We start from the raw sequence: 17,152 nt of genomic DNA, 5'->3' as shown, positions 1-17,152 counted from the left end.
TTTTTTTTTTTTTTTTTTTTTTTAAAGATTTTATTTATTTATTTGAAGAGAGAGACACAGCGAGAGAGGGAACACAAGCAGGGGGAGTGGGAGAGGGAGAAGCAGGCTTCCCGCTGAGCAGGGAGCCCGATGCGGGGCTCGATCCCAGGACCCTGGGATCACGACCTGAGCCGAAGGCAGACGCTTAACGACTGAGCCACCCAGACACCCCTTTGCCCTTTTTTTTTTTTAAGATTTTTATTTATTTGAAAGAGAGCAAAAGTGAGAGAGATCACAGAGGGAGAGGGAGAAGCAGACTTCCCGATGAGCAGGGAGTGCGATGTGGGACTCGTTCCCAGGACCCTGGGATCACGACCTGAGCCAAAGGCAGATGCTTAACCGACTGAGCCACCCAGGCGCCCCTTTCCCGCTCCTTCTTACTAACCCTTACATATTCTTCAAGGATCAGCTGGGCCAATTGAGAGCTAACCCTGTGGTTCAAAGAAAGGCAGCTGGGGCCCAGCAATGGGGAAACACCAGGCCACCCCTAAGGTGTGGCTGAGGGTACCCGGGACCCCAGGCCATCTGTGCCTTGTCCCCACTGCTCACCTGCAGGATGCTTGGCCCCCACAGGTTCCATGTTTCGAAACTGCACACAGGACGGCTGGTCGGAAACCTTCCCCAGGCCTGACCTGGCCTGTGGGGTTAACGTGAACGACTCGTCCAATGAGAAGCGGGTAAGCCTGTCTGCCCCTCTTTCCCTGGCTGGGGGCCTGCAGGGTGAGAAGACAGAGTGGAGTCAGCCCCGGGGCAAGATCAGGGGACCAGGAGCTGCTCCTGTCACCCACCCCACCCCGCTCATCATCCGGGGTTCGCTGGGCCTGCCTCACTGCCCTGCTGTCAGCCTGGAGATGGTGTGCATGAAGACCCGGGCACAGTGAGAACTGCCCTGGGCCGCCACGACACTGGGGGTGATTTAGTCATGAAAGCAAAGGAGAAGCAACGTGCTGGCTAAATGCCCGGAGCCAGGCTGGTGAGTCTGAACCCTGACTGTGACCTTGGCAGGGGTTGGGAAGACTTAACTTCTCTGTGCCTCAGTTTTTCCATCAGGGAAATGGGGCTGATCATGGTTCTGACCTCACAGACTTGCCAAGAGAACCAAACGAGGTAATCCAGGGAAGTGCTGAGAAGGGTGCCCGGCCATGGGAAGTGCTCAATAAATGTTTGCTCTCAGGGCATCTCGGGCTCTGAGGGGAAGGAGCGGGCTGGTGGCTGCAGGGCAGGCCTGATTTGAGAGAGGACGCTGAGCAGTGGACTGAGCTTCTCCAGGTGCCTCCAGAGGCCTCCCCTGAGGGGCCATTAGTTTCAGAGAGCCCTTCCATCCTTACTTTTCCTGCCTGATTCATACACATCCTTCAAGACTCCATTCCAGCCCAGCAACTCCTGAAAGCCCTTTCTTCCCGCCCCCCCACTCCCAGGAAGGACTCCCTTAATATACTGCGTTGGCCTCCAAAGTATTACCCACTACGTTAAACGAAATCGTCATCATGTGCCATGGGCATCCATCTCTCTCACTAAAATGCAAGCTCTTCAAAGGCATGAACTCACTTAAACATTTATCAAGCACCTACTGTGAGCCAGCGTGGGTCGAGGTGTAGGGATATTGCAGGGACAAATCAGAATCTTATACATTTTCAGGCCCCCAGGCCCCAGCACAATGCCTGGCACTTACCAGGTGCCCAGTGAATGTTTGTTGTTGTACTGAACACCTACCATGGATACACAATGACGCCAAACCCTCAAAAGGATCCGTTGTAAGATCGTTATTTTCTCCACTTTGCAGATGAGGAAAGTGAGGCTCAGAGGGGTGAAGGAACACGCTCAGAAACTAGTGGAGGCAAGAGTCAAACCAAGTTAGTTCCAAAAAGATCCTGAGTCCTTCCTCTAGCTTTTGCTGCCTCCCTGGTATGGTGCGTGTCCCCCTGGGAGATGCTCTTTTGCAGCCCCATGGGCTAAACTCCCCAGTGGGAATCTGGATGGACAGGCTTGCTGGTCCCTTGGAGGATGGGGTGGGGGCATGTGAGAGCAGCATGGGGGGGAAGCAGCAGAGTGAAGGGAGAAAGGATGAGGTTGGGAGACAGACCATACCCACTTCTGAATTTTTTCTAGGACTCCTCTATCTAGCCAGTCAGTCCTGCTCTGCATGAGGGAGACTGATCGGGGGACCAAGCTGGAGACTCGAGTTTCTTCCCTCCCGGGGCTTGTCATCCAGTTGGGGGACACACAGGAGGTCTTCAGGTCTGGCCAGAGCAGGGTACTTTAATAACGAGACCCGGCAAGGATTGATCAGTGGGTACAGATGGTTTTGGAAGAGTGGATGAGCTCTGACCCCTGCAGGTGACCATTTCTATCATTGACTTCTCTGAGGACAGGAAGTTTATGTGATCACATTGGCAAAATCCATAAAATTAAGAGAGAACATTCTTATGATGGATGGCAGCACAGAGGTTCGAAAGGATGCTCTGGGCTGCAAGAAACAGAGATTTCCAACTTGCCTAATAAACAGATGTGGCTCATGTAACTGGGGATGCAGAGAACAGGTTTCAGAACTCTTTCATAAAGCAGCACTAAGAAGCTGCCAAAGGACCGGGTTCTTTCCATTTCTCCTCCTGCTATCCTGGTGGCTTCTTCTCGAGGCTGCCACTTCTCGATTTGGATGACTGCCTTGGTGATGACAGCCACATGCTTCCCCATGCCTGCTTGTCCAGGAGGAGGGACAGCCAGACTTCCTATGGCTCCTTCCCAAGAGCGAGAAAGCTTCTTCACCCAAACCCCAGCAAGCTTGTCCTCACATCTCACTGGCCCAAAGTGACTGGAGCCTGCCTACCCCTGGACCATCCCTGGCAGAGGGCTGGGATACAGGATTGGCCTAGGCCAGTGGTTCTCAAACCTTTTGACCTTGGGACCCTTTTACACCCTTAAGAATTATTGCGGACCCCACAGAGTTTTTGGTTTTGTGAGTTATGTCTATTGAAACCACATCGGAGACACTGTTGGCTTAGACTCATCAGTTGGGGAAGAACAGAGCCCAGGACCTTAACCATGATATTCCTCCAGGGTTGAAACTGTAAAATCCCGAAACAAGGAGCTGAAATTTAACAAAGGTAAATGCAAAGTTTGGACTTAACTCAGAATATTAATTGGCCAAAAGTAGCGGAAAGGAGACCTACCTTGGCTTCAATTCACATTAAAAAAAAAAAAAAAAAAAATTAAATCCCTAAGATCAGAAAGGTTTCCAGGCCATGTGATTTACTGGTGCCTAGACGCTGGTCCACAAGCTTTGTCTTGTACTCAGAGATTTGAATCATCCTGTCTCTTATTGTTGAAATGTCTTTTTTCTTCTAATCAAATGATGATGGAAATCAGCATTTGTTGGCTGTCTTTTTTTCGATTTCCTTACTTGGCATGTGCCCCTCTAGTCACTAACAAAAGCCCACAGTGGACTCAGGTTAGCAGAAAGGACCAGGCTGATGTTTGGGTAAATAACATGGGGTTTGCTTACCTAGAGCTGAGGTTGGCACACTGTGGCCCTTGAGCCAAACACAGCCCACCACCTGCTTGTGCAAATAAAGTTTTATTGAGCCATAGCTACGGCGATTTGCACTACGAGCAGAGCTAAGTGATGGCAAGAGCCCAAATGGGCACCCAAAGTCTAAAACACTTATTACCTGTCCCTTTACAGAAAAAGTCTGCTGACCCCTGATCTAGAGGATGCAGAAGGAAGGTGGCCTAGTCAGGAAACATGGCGGAGAGACAGGCAACTTGATCCAGGACAGACAGCAGTGAGGCTTCTGGACCCCAAGCCCCCTGGGAGGTGGCGCCCGTTGCAGATATGGAGAGCAGGTGCACTGAGGTCACATCAGGCCTCCTGGGAGCAGGGCTCTTTCTGGATCAGAATTTACACACATAACGCAGGGACAAGTAGAGTTAGCTGGTGTCTTGAGGCTTCCCTGGCAGACAACCCGCCCAGCCTCAGGCCAATGCAGAACATTCAGCCTGAACGCCCCATACTGTCACCCCGTGCCTTCTCATGCTGTCACAGACTGGCCCAAATCTGCTTCTGAACTGAGAGCTGCTAGCCAGGTGGTCCTAGGAGCGAGGCTCATGCCCTCAGGTCTGGGGCTCATCCTGCCCATGGCAAGATTATAGGCCAACACATCATCGATCCACTAATTTCTTGACATTTGACTGCTCTTTGATGACCCAAAGTCAAGGCACCATGAATCTAGGGCAACCTACTGTCCTTTTGGCTCTCATCTACGTTCCTGAGAGGTGGCTCCTGGCTTCTGGGATCATAGTCACACCAGTAGGGAAGCTCAATGTCACATGGCAGCCAGCCCATCAAAGGTTGCCTCTTGCTCTCAGAAAAGTTTGGGTCACTGAGTCAGATATCTTTTTGGTAGCTTCCTCCCCCTGGAGCTAATGCTTCTACCTGTCAATCGTCCTAATACTTTTTTTCCCAAGTTTATTTGTTTGTTTCCTCGGGGTGCAATGTACCCAGTTTTTTCATGCACTCTTCCCTTCTCTGGAAATGTTCCAGTTTATTAATGTGCCTCTTAAAATAGCATGCCCAGAACTGGACGAAACACTCCAAACGTTCCAGTGTTGTCTGGTGTCCCACAGCACTCCGTTATTGTAACTGAGAATGCAATATAGCTTCTTTATAACTCATACTTCATACCGTGATCTTGGACCCATGACTCGTGTTGAAGGGTGGATGATGGGGGTGAGGGGTAGAGGTGGGGAAAAATTAACATGCTCTGAGTGTCTTGTAAGTGTCAGGCATTGTCTAGATACTCTAACTGATACTTCATTTGCTCTTCCGACAAGCCTGCAAGGTAGATATTATCCCCCATTTTGCAGATGAGGAATCTGAGGCTCAGAGAAGTTAAGTAATTTGCCCAAGGTCACATAGCTGGTGAGTAACAATCCTGGGTTTGGAAACCTTGTTTCGGCTCTGAAGCCTGCATTCTTTCCCTGCAGTACACTTCGTAGCGCCATGGAGCTTGGGACATTTGAACCTCAAGGTCATTTTCATATGAAGAGCTGTCAGCAAGGTTTCCCCAATACTATTCTTGTGCCTGTTTTTTTTTTTTTTTAATTAATTACCTTTTCCTTCTGGTTATAAAATAGTACTTACCCCCTGGAGAGAAATGAAAAGTGTAGAAAAAAATAAAATAAAAATAACAACTCTGTCCACAAACTTATCTTCCAAAGTTAACCATTATTAACCTCTATCACATCTTTTTACAGCCTTATGGTCTATGCATGTATGAGATTGAACCACATGAAATGGCCGGTACTCAATCATTTGACCTACAAAAGAGGGCAATTTCATGTAATTCAACCTAATACTTTTTTTTAACAGATAGCAGGAATCACACTGTACATATAAAATTTGTATTCTGGGGGTGCCTGGGTGGCTCAGTAGTTAAGCGTCTAACTTTGGCTCAGGTCATGATCCTGGCTGGGATCGAGCCCCGCATCGGGCTCCCTGTTCCATGGGAAGCCTGCTTCTCCCTCTCCCACTCCCCCTGCTTGTGTTCCCTCTCTCGCTGTCTCTCTCTGTCAAATAAATAAATAAAATCTTTAAAAAAAAAATTTGTATTCTGCTTTTTCACATAACGTTACATTCTTAGCACGTGCTGACATCTTTTAAAATGCTTGGTAAGCAGCATTTTAATGGCAGCATACATTAAAACAATGATTTAAAATAATTTAGTTAATTGTTCTATTGTTGGACATTTGTTTTTCATCACTAATCGTTCTGTGATGAACATCTTGATGTATAAATACGCTTTTCCTTTTGTGCTTATTTCTTTGTGTGTGTGTGTGTGTGTGTGTGTGCTAATTTCTTAGAATTAATTCCTAGAGGTAGAAGGGAGGTCAAAAGGAATGCATATTTCAAAGGTTCTGGATACATGCTACTTTCAGGAGAGATTGAAGCAATTTTTGATTCCACTCTACCCTCAGCTGCATAAATATTATTGCCTTTAAATATTAGTTCATTTGGTTGGGAACAGATGGTATAGCATTATTGGTTTAATTTTCATTTCTTTGATTCTTTTTAAGGCTGTCGCACAATTTGGTTTTTTTTTAACCTAAAAGATGCAGGTTTTACATTTATCTTTATATGTCGCCTTTTCCCATCCCATTGAGATTCTTTCTGAATCAAAGATGAGTCAGTAATGGGAAGTGGCTGTGGGCTGCATCCATATGAGTGCAGTGTAGAGATCAGGAGAGGTGATGGTCCCACTCTTCTCCTTCCTGCTCAGAGAGTACATTGGAGCTTTCCAGCTCTCGGTTCTGGGTGTCTTATTTAGGAAGGACGTTGACAACAGAGCATATTAATTGAGCAGAAGGGTGAAGGATTGTGGAAAGAGATTGAAGACACAGGAAAAATGTAATGCTGAGACTATATGTGAGAGACGAGCAGGTAGAAGAGCTGTATTAAGAAATGACAGATCTCTCTGTACAATATTCGCAACCCTTCTAGAAGCCCGAAACGATTCCAAAATGCAAAGTTTATTTAAAAAAAAAATAATGCTAGCCCCACATCGGGCTCCCTGCTCAGCAGGAAGCCTGTTTCTCCCTCTCCCATTCCCCCTGCTCGTGTTCCCTCTCTCACTGTGTCTCTCTCTGTCAGATGAATAAATAAAATCTTTTAAAAAAAATAATAATGCTAGGCCTTAGGTACAGACAAATTCAATTTATTTCAAGTGGCTCCAAAAGTAGGTCCAGAAAAAAGACCAATAGGAGCAATTTAAAAGTAATAGATTTTAGCTTCACGTGAGAAAAAATTACCTAATATTTTGCACCCTTGTATACCAGATGACTTCCTCAAAAGGCCAGGTGAGCCTATATCCCTGGAGGTATTCAAGCAAAGGCTTGAATTCAGGGTGATGGTAAGGGGCACTACGCATGGGGTAGAAGTTTGAGTTGGCATCAGATGATCCCCGAGATCTTTTCCAAAGCCAAGGTGTTCCGAGTCTATGAGCTGAGGTCCGCGGAATCTGATCAGCAGAGCAGTCAGTATTGAAAGGTTCCAGCTGCCTGAGCAGGTACACTCTGAGGCAGAAAGAAGCCCAGCCACCGGGTGGGTGGGGCTGACACATGCCTCTCTCTGCAGCACGAGTACCTGATGAAGCTGAAGGTCATGTACACCGTGGGCTATAGCTCCTCCCTGGTGATGCTCCTGGTCGCCCTCAGCATCCTCTGTGCTTTCCGGTGAGAACACATTGCCATCTCTCTGTCTCCCCAGCCTTCCACAGGCACAGAATTTGGGTTTCTTTAAATTACTCAGGCCAGAGAAAGGAAGGTCTGGGTGGGCCACTTGGTGACCTCTTGATCTAAACCTTACCCGTGGCCAAACACTGATGTTCCTGTGACCTTGTTCATATTTTTTATTCATTCCACAGTTACTGCGTGTAACGAGGAACTTACTACACATGTACCATTTGTAATTTTCACACAATGCTATAAGATGGGTATTATTACCCCCGTTTTACAAGTGTGTTAGCCAGACTCTTGGTTGCAAGAAACAGAAACCCGCCTTAAAACAGTTTAAGTAAACAAAGGTGACCTGACCCACATAATTGACAAGGTCAGGGGTGCTGGCTTTAGGAATGGCTGTATCTAGGTGCTCAAAGGTATCGGCAGAACTAGGTCTATCTCCCTCCCTTTCTCGACTCTGCCTTGGCTTCATCCTCAGGTAGGCTCTCAGCAGGGGTGGCAGAGACAACCACCAGCAGCCTCAGGGGTACATTCCACCGGCTCGGCCACACCAGGACAAGGAGAGCTTCTTCCCCATTAGTTGCAATCAAAGTCCTGGGGTGGGGAGGGGGTGGGGATATCTCATAGGCTGGGCTTGGGTCACATGCCCAACCTGAGCCAGTCACGGCAGCCAGAGGTGGAGTACTCTGATTGGTCAGGTCTATCAACAGGGTGGGAGGATGGAATCACCCCCACTCAGAGCTGGAATGGGTTCCCCATAAGAAAGCTTGCTTCTGGTACCAGAAGACGGGGAAAGAGTAACAGACCTCTGACCCCTCCCGCAGAGGAGGAGACTCAGGCTCTGGAAGGTGAAAAGGCTTGCCCGAGGTCAAGGTCGTCTAGCTAAGAAGCGGCCGCGCGCCTGTGGCTCTGGCCCCCATGGCCCTGCATTCTCTCTCTCCAGGAGGCTTCACTGCACCCGCAACTACATCCACATGCACCTTTTTGTGTCCTTCATCCTGCGTGCCCTGTCCAACTTCATCAAGGACGCCGTGCTCTTCTCCTCGGACGATGTCGCTCACTGTGATGCCCAAAGGGTAACATGCCTGCATGGCCCCGAGTGTGGCCAGGCTGCCCACCTTCCTCAGCCCAACTCCGGGAGAGGGTGGTGGCCCCCTTGCCCTTCCCCCACGTCCCAGCTGAGGTTGCACTTAATGCCTAGAGTAGAGGGGCCAGTGCTGGGCCAGGGGGCCTGGGGAGAGTCCCATGTCTCCATGTGCACAGCCTGGGTCATGTATGAGAGCAGTTTGTCAGGAGGCCCCTAGGGGCTGCCCTTCAACTCCCAGCATCCAGGAGTGGCTTAGCCACTCTGGCAATTAGATACATAGTGAGGCTCATCTTTTCCCTCCACCTGCCAAGTCCCAGCTATGGACAGATGGCCAGGTCTAAAGAGGGCTGGGGTTGGGTGTAGAAAGAAAAGTGCGAACATATGCCTAGGTTCTGCAAACACAGGTCTGTAGCAAAACAATTGTTTTGTTAAATCTAACCCCCTTCCTCCTTCTGAATGCTCAGATAACTCTTAATTCTTTGCAATATTGCTCTGTGTATCAGTTGGGAATCCCTTTTGTAGCATATACCAGAACACCGCACATCAGTGGCTCAAACGGATGGGGGTTGTTTCCCACATAAGCCGTCCACAGATGGGCAATCCAGAGGTCGTACGGCGGCTCCGTGATGCAGTGGTGGACACAGTCCTTTGCCCTCTTTCTGCTCCAGCGTGCTTGATGCCATGCTTTAACACTGCTTGTTTACAACATGGCTGTTGCAGCCCCAGGCCTCACATGCATGTTCCAGTCAAAAAAGAGAGTCAGGGTTAAACAGTTTTTGTCTTTGGGCAGCTTTGCCTTTTTAGGGTGGGAAAGAATGCCTGCCCCAAGACACCTATCTACATCTCATTGGCTAGAACCGTGTCATGGGACCACACCTAACTGCAAAGGAAGCTGGGAGATTGGATTTTTTTACCATCATAGTCTCCATAGCAGAGGAAAACAAGGGAGAAGGGATTGGAGTTTGAGATTGGTTCGGTCAACCTCCCTGTCACTTCCCACCACTCAAATCTGTAATTCCTTACGGATCTGTTAAGTTTGTGTTGTTCATAGTTGTGTGTGTGTGTGTTTTCTGACTCCAGCTGAATCTCCCTTCAGGATATTGTCAGGATGAAGTAAGAGTACCAGAGTGAGAGTCAGAAGACTTAAATTCAGGCCCCCCACCTCACTGACCAGCAGTGGAGAAGTCCAGCAGTGCCCCGCAGGGAACCTTCTTGGGTTCCACCAAACATCAGACTCCTGGGCCAACCACGGGCGCCCCCCGGAATCCGAGTCTGCGGGAGGCCGGAGGGCAACACCGGCCTCTCCTCCTCCGTGGATGTGACCTCCACGTAGCCCATGTAGCAGCCCTCGGGCCATCCCAGAAGCTGTCCTCTCCCCAGGGGACAGCTCGGGGAAAGGAAAGGGGACCCTTGCCGCATGGGAATGGTTGCCTTGCTGGGACGGAAGCCTCGGGCCCCACAAGTCCCCAAGCACAGCTTCCGGCAATCCCCGCAAGAGACAGGCCTCTAACAAGTCACTGCGTCAGGCAAGGCCAGCCCTGGCCCCCCATCTGGTAGTTAGAGGTCTCCAGAACAGACGCAGTGTGCCAATCGGGGGCCATTTTCACTATAATCAATGTTGCCCTCCTAACATAATTGGTACGTCCCTTCTTCATCTGTTTCCGGGGAAAGAGCTTGGAAAGGATTTTGTTACTCTTTGGCTCAGAAATCCCTTTCCTTCTCTCAGCCTGGTACTCATCTGCAAAGGAGGCACTTGGGAGCTGGGCCCTATATAACACAGATTTTACTGCTGGCGGTCAGCTCCAGGGTTTGAATGCACCGCCTCCTTCTGGGATGGCCCGTTAGCCTTCTTGGCTGGGCCTCTTGGCATGTGGACTTCCACCCTCTAGAGAACTCCTGGGCCTGGCCTTCTGAGAGTGGACAGCCACAGGGCATGGCCAGGAGCCCTTAGAGACTCTCTCTGCGACCTGACCCCTACTACGCCCTGTCACGTCCTTCAGGGGTGGCCGCCAGTGGGGAGCCCGCTGTTGCCCAGCCCTGGGGCTCACCTGCCTCTCTCTGTGCAGGTGGGCTGTAAGCTGGTCATGGCTTTCTTCCAGTACTGCATCATGGCCAACTACGCCTGGCTGCTGGTGGAAGGCCTCTACCTTCACACTCTCCTCGTCATCTCCTTCTTCTCCGAAAGGAAGTGCCTCCGGGGATTTGTTGCCCTCGGATGGGGTATGTTTCTCCATGGGTAGAACGGCGGGGGTATGTGGAAACAGGCGCTGAGCCAGAGGATTCAGTTTCTAGTTCCAGCTCCACACACAGTTAAGTTAGCTAACTTGTGGAATCTTAGGCAAGTTGCTTCTTGTTTAACCCCCTGGCGTTGGTTTACTTGTATGTCAAGTAGGAATTCACAGTTAAAATGTAGCCCCAGTTTTGGCCACCCAAAGTCTCTTAGCATTTGATACCACCCAACACTTGTTGCTTCATCTTCCTTAGATGTTCCATTCATGTATTTTCATTCTTGCTTCCTTTCTACATCAGTTAGTGTACTTTTGATTGTAGGTATCAGAAAATCTGGCTTAGATCAGCTTTAAACATAAAAGAAAGCATTGGCTCATGTATCTGAAAAGTCCAGGGATCACCAGCTTCAGGTGAGGCTGGATCCAGCACCTCAACAACATTTCTTTGTGCCTTTCGACTTCGCCTTCTGTAACGTCAGCTTGATCTCTAGGCTGGTGCTCCCAGTGTAACTGCCAACAGCTTCTGGGCTACCAGCTTCCTTGTTGTACCTAATGAGAGAAAAAGGCCCAGCATTCCCAACAAATACTCTGAGGTTCACTCTGATTGGACCAGCTTGTCTCAGACACATCCTGAGCCAATCACAGAGGCCTGAGTGAATGGAATACACTAATTGGCTTAAGCTATTCAAACCACATGGCTTCCCAAAGGAATTTCAGGGTTCATTTGTAGGAAGGAGGGAAAATGGCAGTCAGATAGCCAAAGGCAGGCCCCATTCTTTCTCTTCCCCCTTTGCTTTCTGATCAATGAAGATGATAACTCCATTTCTTGAGCACTTACTATGAGCAGGGCAGTTTACATGCATTAATTAATTGCCACCACAACCTCCAGAGGCCCTTCAAAGAAGCCTGCTAAAAGACGGGATGTAATATGCTCAGCTCACACTGTAGACAAGGGCAGACCCAGGATTCAAACCAAGGCTTGCCTGTTTCCAAAGGTCCCTTAACTCTTATTCTGCCATTAACAAACATCCATCCATCCGTCCATCCATGTACCCATCCATCCGTCTGTCCGTCCATCCATCCATCCACCCATCCATCCATCTGTCTATCCACCCATCCATCCATCCATCCATTGTTCATTTGATAAACATATGTAAGTTACCCATTGGGTTCTAGAAAGATAGCCAGGTTCCTCTGAGTGACTCATATGCTTACAGGGATAGTCATGTGTACCAGCCATTAATTTCATTTGCTTTCTTCTTAGTACCTTTAATTAAGAAGTGCCCCTGCCAGGAAAGCCCTCTCTTTTCTGCTTGTCTAAATCTTTCCATGCAAGGGCCCCATCTCCTCACATCAGGGAAGTCACCTGAGCTGCCAGAAGTTGCCGAGCCTTCCTGTAGACTTTGGCAGCCTGATTAGCACATAACCCTTAGCCAGTGGGAGCTGTGGTACTCTGCAGATCTTTGGATTTCTGCAGAGAACAGTAGTCCCAGAGTACTGGGGGACCAGGGACCTGCCTTATGCAGTTGACCCCAAAAAAGGACCCCGTTTGGAACCTCGTTCACTGACCTTGACTCCCATATCTGCCAGGATCTCATCATATGAATATAGGCAGTTTCATTATCTGTAATATCAGGATCATAATTTTTTCAACTTTCTTCGAGCATTTCTTTGTGCTCAGAGGGGCTTCTAGAGATTACAGAAACAAAAACAGTTCCATCATTCAAAGGGGTCATAGTCAAGCAGGGAGACAAAATTGCATTGCAACATCTCCGTCACGGATTTTTAGGAGGGTTTATTTTATTTTATTTTAAAGGTTTGTATTAATTTGAGAGAAGAGATAGAGCACAAGCTGATGGGGAGAAGCAGAGGGAGAAGCAGACTCCCTACTGAGCAGGGAGCCTGATGTGACTCGATCCCAGGACTCTGAGATCATGACCTGAGCCGAAGGCAGATGCCTAACCAACTGAGCCACCCAGCGCCCCATGGATTTTTAGGAGGGTTTAAGTGAGATTATGAGAACCTTCCTTTCTTTCTCAAATATTTAATGAGCATCTACTATATGCGAGGCCCTGAGATAGAACAGCACCTAAAGCAGAGGTTCCTCCCCTCCTGGTCTCTCTGCCTGCACCGCCCCAAGGAGACCTTGAAGGGACTTAGGAAGGTCTAAAGTTTTCCGTCTGGGAGAAGCCTTTCTCTTGCAAAAGCAGGGGCCCCTCCTCAATTTGTATGCAACTTGTTTCCCCAGAGATGGGTTGCTTAAATGAGTACATGCTCACTGTACAACTGCAAAAAATAAAATTAAGTAGAAAAAAATTACCCTGGTCTCATCTAATGAACATTTTGGGGGGTTTTCTTCCAGACTATTTTTCCTACTGAGTTTTTCTCTGCATTGTTGTGGTCATTCTTTTTTTTTTTTTTTTTAAGATTTTATTTATTTATTTGTCAGAGAAAGAGAGAGAGAGAACACGAGCACAAGCAGTAGGAGCGGCAGGCTCCCCGCTGAGCAAGGAGCCCGATGCAGGACTTGATTCTGGGACCCTGGGATCATAACCTGAGCTGAAGGCAGACGCTTAACCGACTGAGCCACCCAGGCGCCCCTGTTGTGGTCATTCTAAATGTAGAATTCTGAATCTTGTTTCTTTCTATTGACACACAGGCATGCTCTGTATTCTTCCACCTCCGCCATAAACATTTTTAACTCGTCTCTGGACCTATTTAACCAAATACCTATTGTATGGACGTTTGGTTGTTTCTAATTTTCCACTATTATAAATAACACAGTGATAAATACTTTTATGGACAAAGCTTATTTCCATGTGTAATATGGGATCCTAGAATTGGGATCACTGGATCAAAAGGAGTGGGCACTTTTAAGATTTTTATTTTTTTTATTTTTTTTTAAAGATTTTATTTATTTATTTGACAGAGAGATACACAGTGAGAGAGGGAACACAAGCAGGGGGAGTGGGAGAGGGAGAAGCAGGCTTCCCGCTGAGCAGGGAGCCCAACATGGGGCTCGATCCCAGGACCCCAGGACCATGACCTGAGCCGAAGGCAGACGCTTAACGACTGAGCCACCCAGGCGCCCCAAGATTTTTAATACTTACCCAACACTTTTACTTTTTCAAGGTGGCTGGGGTGTCTGTCTGCACCCAGAAAAGGGTGACACCTCTGGCTTTTGTGGGGATGAACCAAGCTCCCACTCACTGAGTTGGTGGCTCTCCAACTGGAGCCAGCATCAGAGTCACATGGAGGGTGTGTCAAGCCCAGCTGGCTGGATCCCACGCCCAGTGCCTCTGAGCCAGTTGGCCTTGGGTGTAGCCAGAGACTCTTCACATCTAACAAGGCCCCAAGTGACTCTGATCCTGATAGTCTGGGGACCACACTAAGAAACCCTAACTCGAGCCATTATTGGTTTTCCCACTTTCTGCCAACTCTGTTAAAGATGGGAGACAACGAACAGGTGGCCCTTCAGAACCCATGTTCTTTGCCCAAAGCATCCAAAATTGAGCCAAGGAATTAAAAAATATATATATTATTTTTATTAAAGTCATGCACATACTTGGTTTAAATAATTAAATAGCGGGGTGCCTGGGTGGCTCAGTCGGTGAAGCGTCTGCCTTCAGCTCAGGTCATGATCTCAGGGTCCTGGGATCGAGCCCCGCGTCAGGCTCCCTGCTCAGCAGAGTCTGCTTCTCCCTCTGCCTGCCACCCTCCCTGCTTGTGCACTCTCTCTCTGTTGAATGAATAAATAAAATCTTTAAAAAAAAGTCCTATTCTATGTATGTATCCTTATATCTATGTAAATGTTTACTGCTGAGCCGAGTGGTGTACAATGATTTTACTTCCAATAGTTAACCTTTTGTTTTTTACGGAGTCACTTTTGATTGATTTATTTGTTTTATGTTGCTGTCCTTAATTCCCCCCAGTTCACCCAGAGCACTGGAAAACCCTCCAGTGCTGTTTCCCAGATCATCCCATGCCAACAGGAAATCTATTAGTTCCTATTTGTTGGATTCTTCCTGCTGTATTCGTTTCCTATGGGTGGCCGTAAACAAATTGCCACAAAGTTGGTGGCTTAAAACAATAGAAATTTATTCTCTCACAGTTCTGGTGGCCAGAAGTTCAAAATCAAGGTTCTGGCAGGGTTGATTCCTTCTGAACTGCTCCATGCCTCTCTCTCTTCCAGCTTCTGGTCGCTGCTGGCAGTCCTTGGCGGATTTTGGCTTGTGGCTGCATCCTTGTGATTTCTCCCTCCGTGTTGACGTGGCCTTCTTTCCGCTGTGTGTCCTTCTGCTCTGTGTCTCTCATGGTCTTCTCATAAGGATGCCAGTCATATTGGATTAGGTCCCCATATGACTGGCATCCTTCTAAGTATGACCTCTTCTTAACTAATTACACCTGCTAAGACCTTATTTCCAAATAAGGTCACACTCTAAGGTTCTGGGTAGATAGGAATTTAGGGAGGATGCTTTTCAACCTGATAGAGCCAACAATGTTCTTTCTAGAGCCTTCTGATTTCCTGCCCTATTTGGGCTGGTTGTTCTCTAGACTTGCTCAATTCCCTTACCCTTCATGCTGAGAATTTCCTTCATTTCCCTCTATAAATCCTATTCCTTTCTTTCTTTCTTTTTTTTTTTTTTTAAGATTTTATTTATTTATTTGAGAGAGAGAGCACAAGCAGGGAGAATGGCAGAGGGAGGAGCAGACTCCCTGCTGAGCGGGGAGCCCAACTGGGGGCTCGATCCCAAGACTCCAGGATCATGACCTGAGCTGAAGGCAGACGCTTAACCGACTGAGCCACCCCGGTGCTCCTCCTTTATTTCTTATCTCCTCCGTGGTTGCTCCCTGGTGGTGTTGGAGCACGTGCTCCGGCACCTGTCTAGCAAAGAGTTCGTGGAATGTACATGTTTTTGCATTGCATATCTGAAAATCTTCAACTTTCACACCTAATTTATAGTTTTCCTAGGCAAAAATTTAGGTTGAAAAAATCGTTTTCTCCTAGGATTTTGGAGGCTTTCTGTTTGGGCATCTGATGTTACAGGATGTGCCGTGTTATTCTTTTTTTTTTTTTTAAGATTGTATTTATTTATTTGAGTGAGAGAGAGAGAACACTCGCACAAGCAGGGGCAGAAGGCAAGGGGCAGAGGCAGAGGGAGAAGCAGACTCCCCACTGAGCAGGGGGTCTGATGTGGGGCTCCATTCCAGGACCCTGAGATCATGACTTGAGCTGAGGGCAAATGCTTAATCTACTGAGCCACCCAGGTGCCCCTGCCATGTTATTCTTCTTCCCCGGGCATTTTTACTCATCTCTTTCTACATAAGCTGTAGGGTCTTCTCTCTGTCCCCTCTGTTTTGAAATGCCCTAGGGATGTGCCCCAACTCGAGGTGATTTCATCCTTTTCGCTGACATCCGGTGGTCCTTTCATCTGAAAATTCACATCCTTCATTTCTTGGACCATGTTCTTACATCACCTATTTGATTTCTTTCCCTTGGGTTTTTATCCTCTCTTTCTGAAACTTTTAATCAGATGGCGCATATCCTGAAATTGACCTCTGATTTTTTCATGTCTTTCCTCCTACTTTTCATTCCACTCTTTGTGTCTGCTTTCCGGGCGATTCCTGGTCTTTATCTTCCAACCCATCTATGGAGTCTTTTATCTTGGTTATCATATATTCAATTTCTAAGCCCTCTTCCTTGTTCTCAGACTGCTCCCTATTTTCGGCATCCTGTTTGGGTCTTGCAGATGTAATCTTTCCTCTTATCTCTCTGATGATATTCCTTAGAGTTGTTTTGTTCAAGTTCCTCCTGCAGCCTGCACGGTCTGTTTCCTTTGAGTTCCTTCTCTCTGATTGTTTTGGTCCCTGTCTTTTATGTAATCAGCTTTCCTCAGATGTCCGTGACCTTGACTGTCTGTTCATGTTTAAGAATGAGTCACTTCGAGCGGACTGAAGGCCCCATGTGTGGGGTGGCGGGGCATGTCTCTCAAGGGAGACTGGGCTGGAAGTGGCCACTGTGTTGGAAGGGGTCCCCAGCATCGCCATCTATAGGCCCTTTGTCTGGGGCTGTTAGATTCCTCCAGAGAAAAATTCTTTCATCTCCTGCCTGGGTGTAAACCTGGCTGCTGGAGGTCTGAAACCTGAGCAGCCCAGGGACGGGGCTGTTACCATTTTCCGGTGCGGGCAAGCACGTCCATTAGAAATAGAATGAGCCACATATATACCCTAAAATTTTCTAGTAGCCACAGTAAACACAGTAAAAAGAAGCAGGTAAAATTAACCTCAATAATCTATTTTATTTAACCCGGTATAAAAATATTTTCATGTCAACATATAACTAATATAGAAATTAGCATATTTCACATTCTACTAAGTCTTCAAAATTGGATGGCTTGCACTTACTGCACATGTGCTGTGGGACCAGCCACATGGCGAGCAGGCCATAGCCACGTGGGGAGAGCGGCTGCTGCCCAGGACAGCCCAGCTGTAGACCATCACTTCTCCCTTCTCTTCCCTGCAGAGGGCCTCCCGAGTCTGCCCCAGGCTCCCAGGACACTCTGAG

At 47.9% G+C, this 17,152-nt stretch overlaps 1 protein-coding gene across 1 annotated transcript in view; it reads left to right on the top strand.

Moving 5' to 3' along the window:
* Window positions 1-17,152, top strand: part of SCTR (secretin receptor) — a 76,521-nt gene that overhangs the window by 46,695 nt on the left and 12,674 nt on the right. The window contains exons 5-8 of the mRNA XM_032404811.1: window positions 613-716; window positions 7,169-7,266; window positions 8,216-8,348; window positions 10,426-10,579. Coding sequence (XP_032260702.1) covers window positions 613-716; window positions 7,169-7,266; window positions 8,216-8,348; window positions 10,426-10,579 — 489 coding nt within the window. The remainder of the gene's footprint in view (window positions 1-612; window positions 717-7,168; window positions 7,267-8,215; window positions 8,349-10,425; window positions 10,580-17,152) is intronic.

This window comes from Phoca vitulina, unplaced genomic scaffold (genome assembly GCF_004348235.1).
Source record: "Phoca vitulina isolate PV1807 unplaced genomic scaffold, GSC_HSeal_1.0 scaffold1, whole genome shotgun sequence".
NCBI classification, from domain to species: domain Eukaryota; kingdom Metazoa; phylum Chordata; class Mammalia; order Carnivora; family Phocidae; genus Phoca; species Phoca vitulina.
This window is presented reverse-complemented; position numbering and strand designations above follow the sequence as displayed.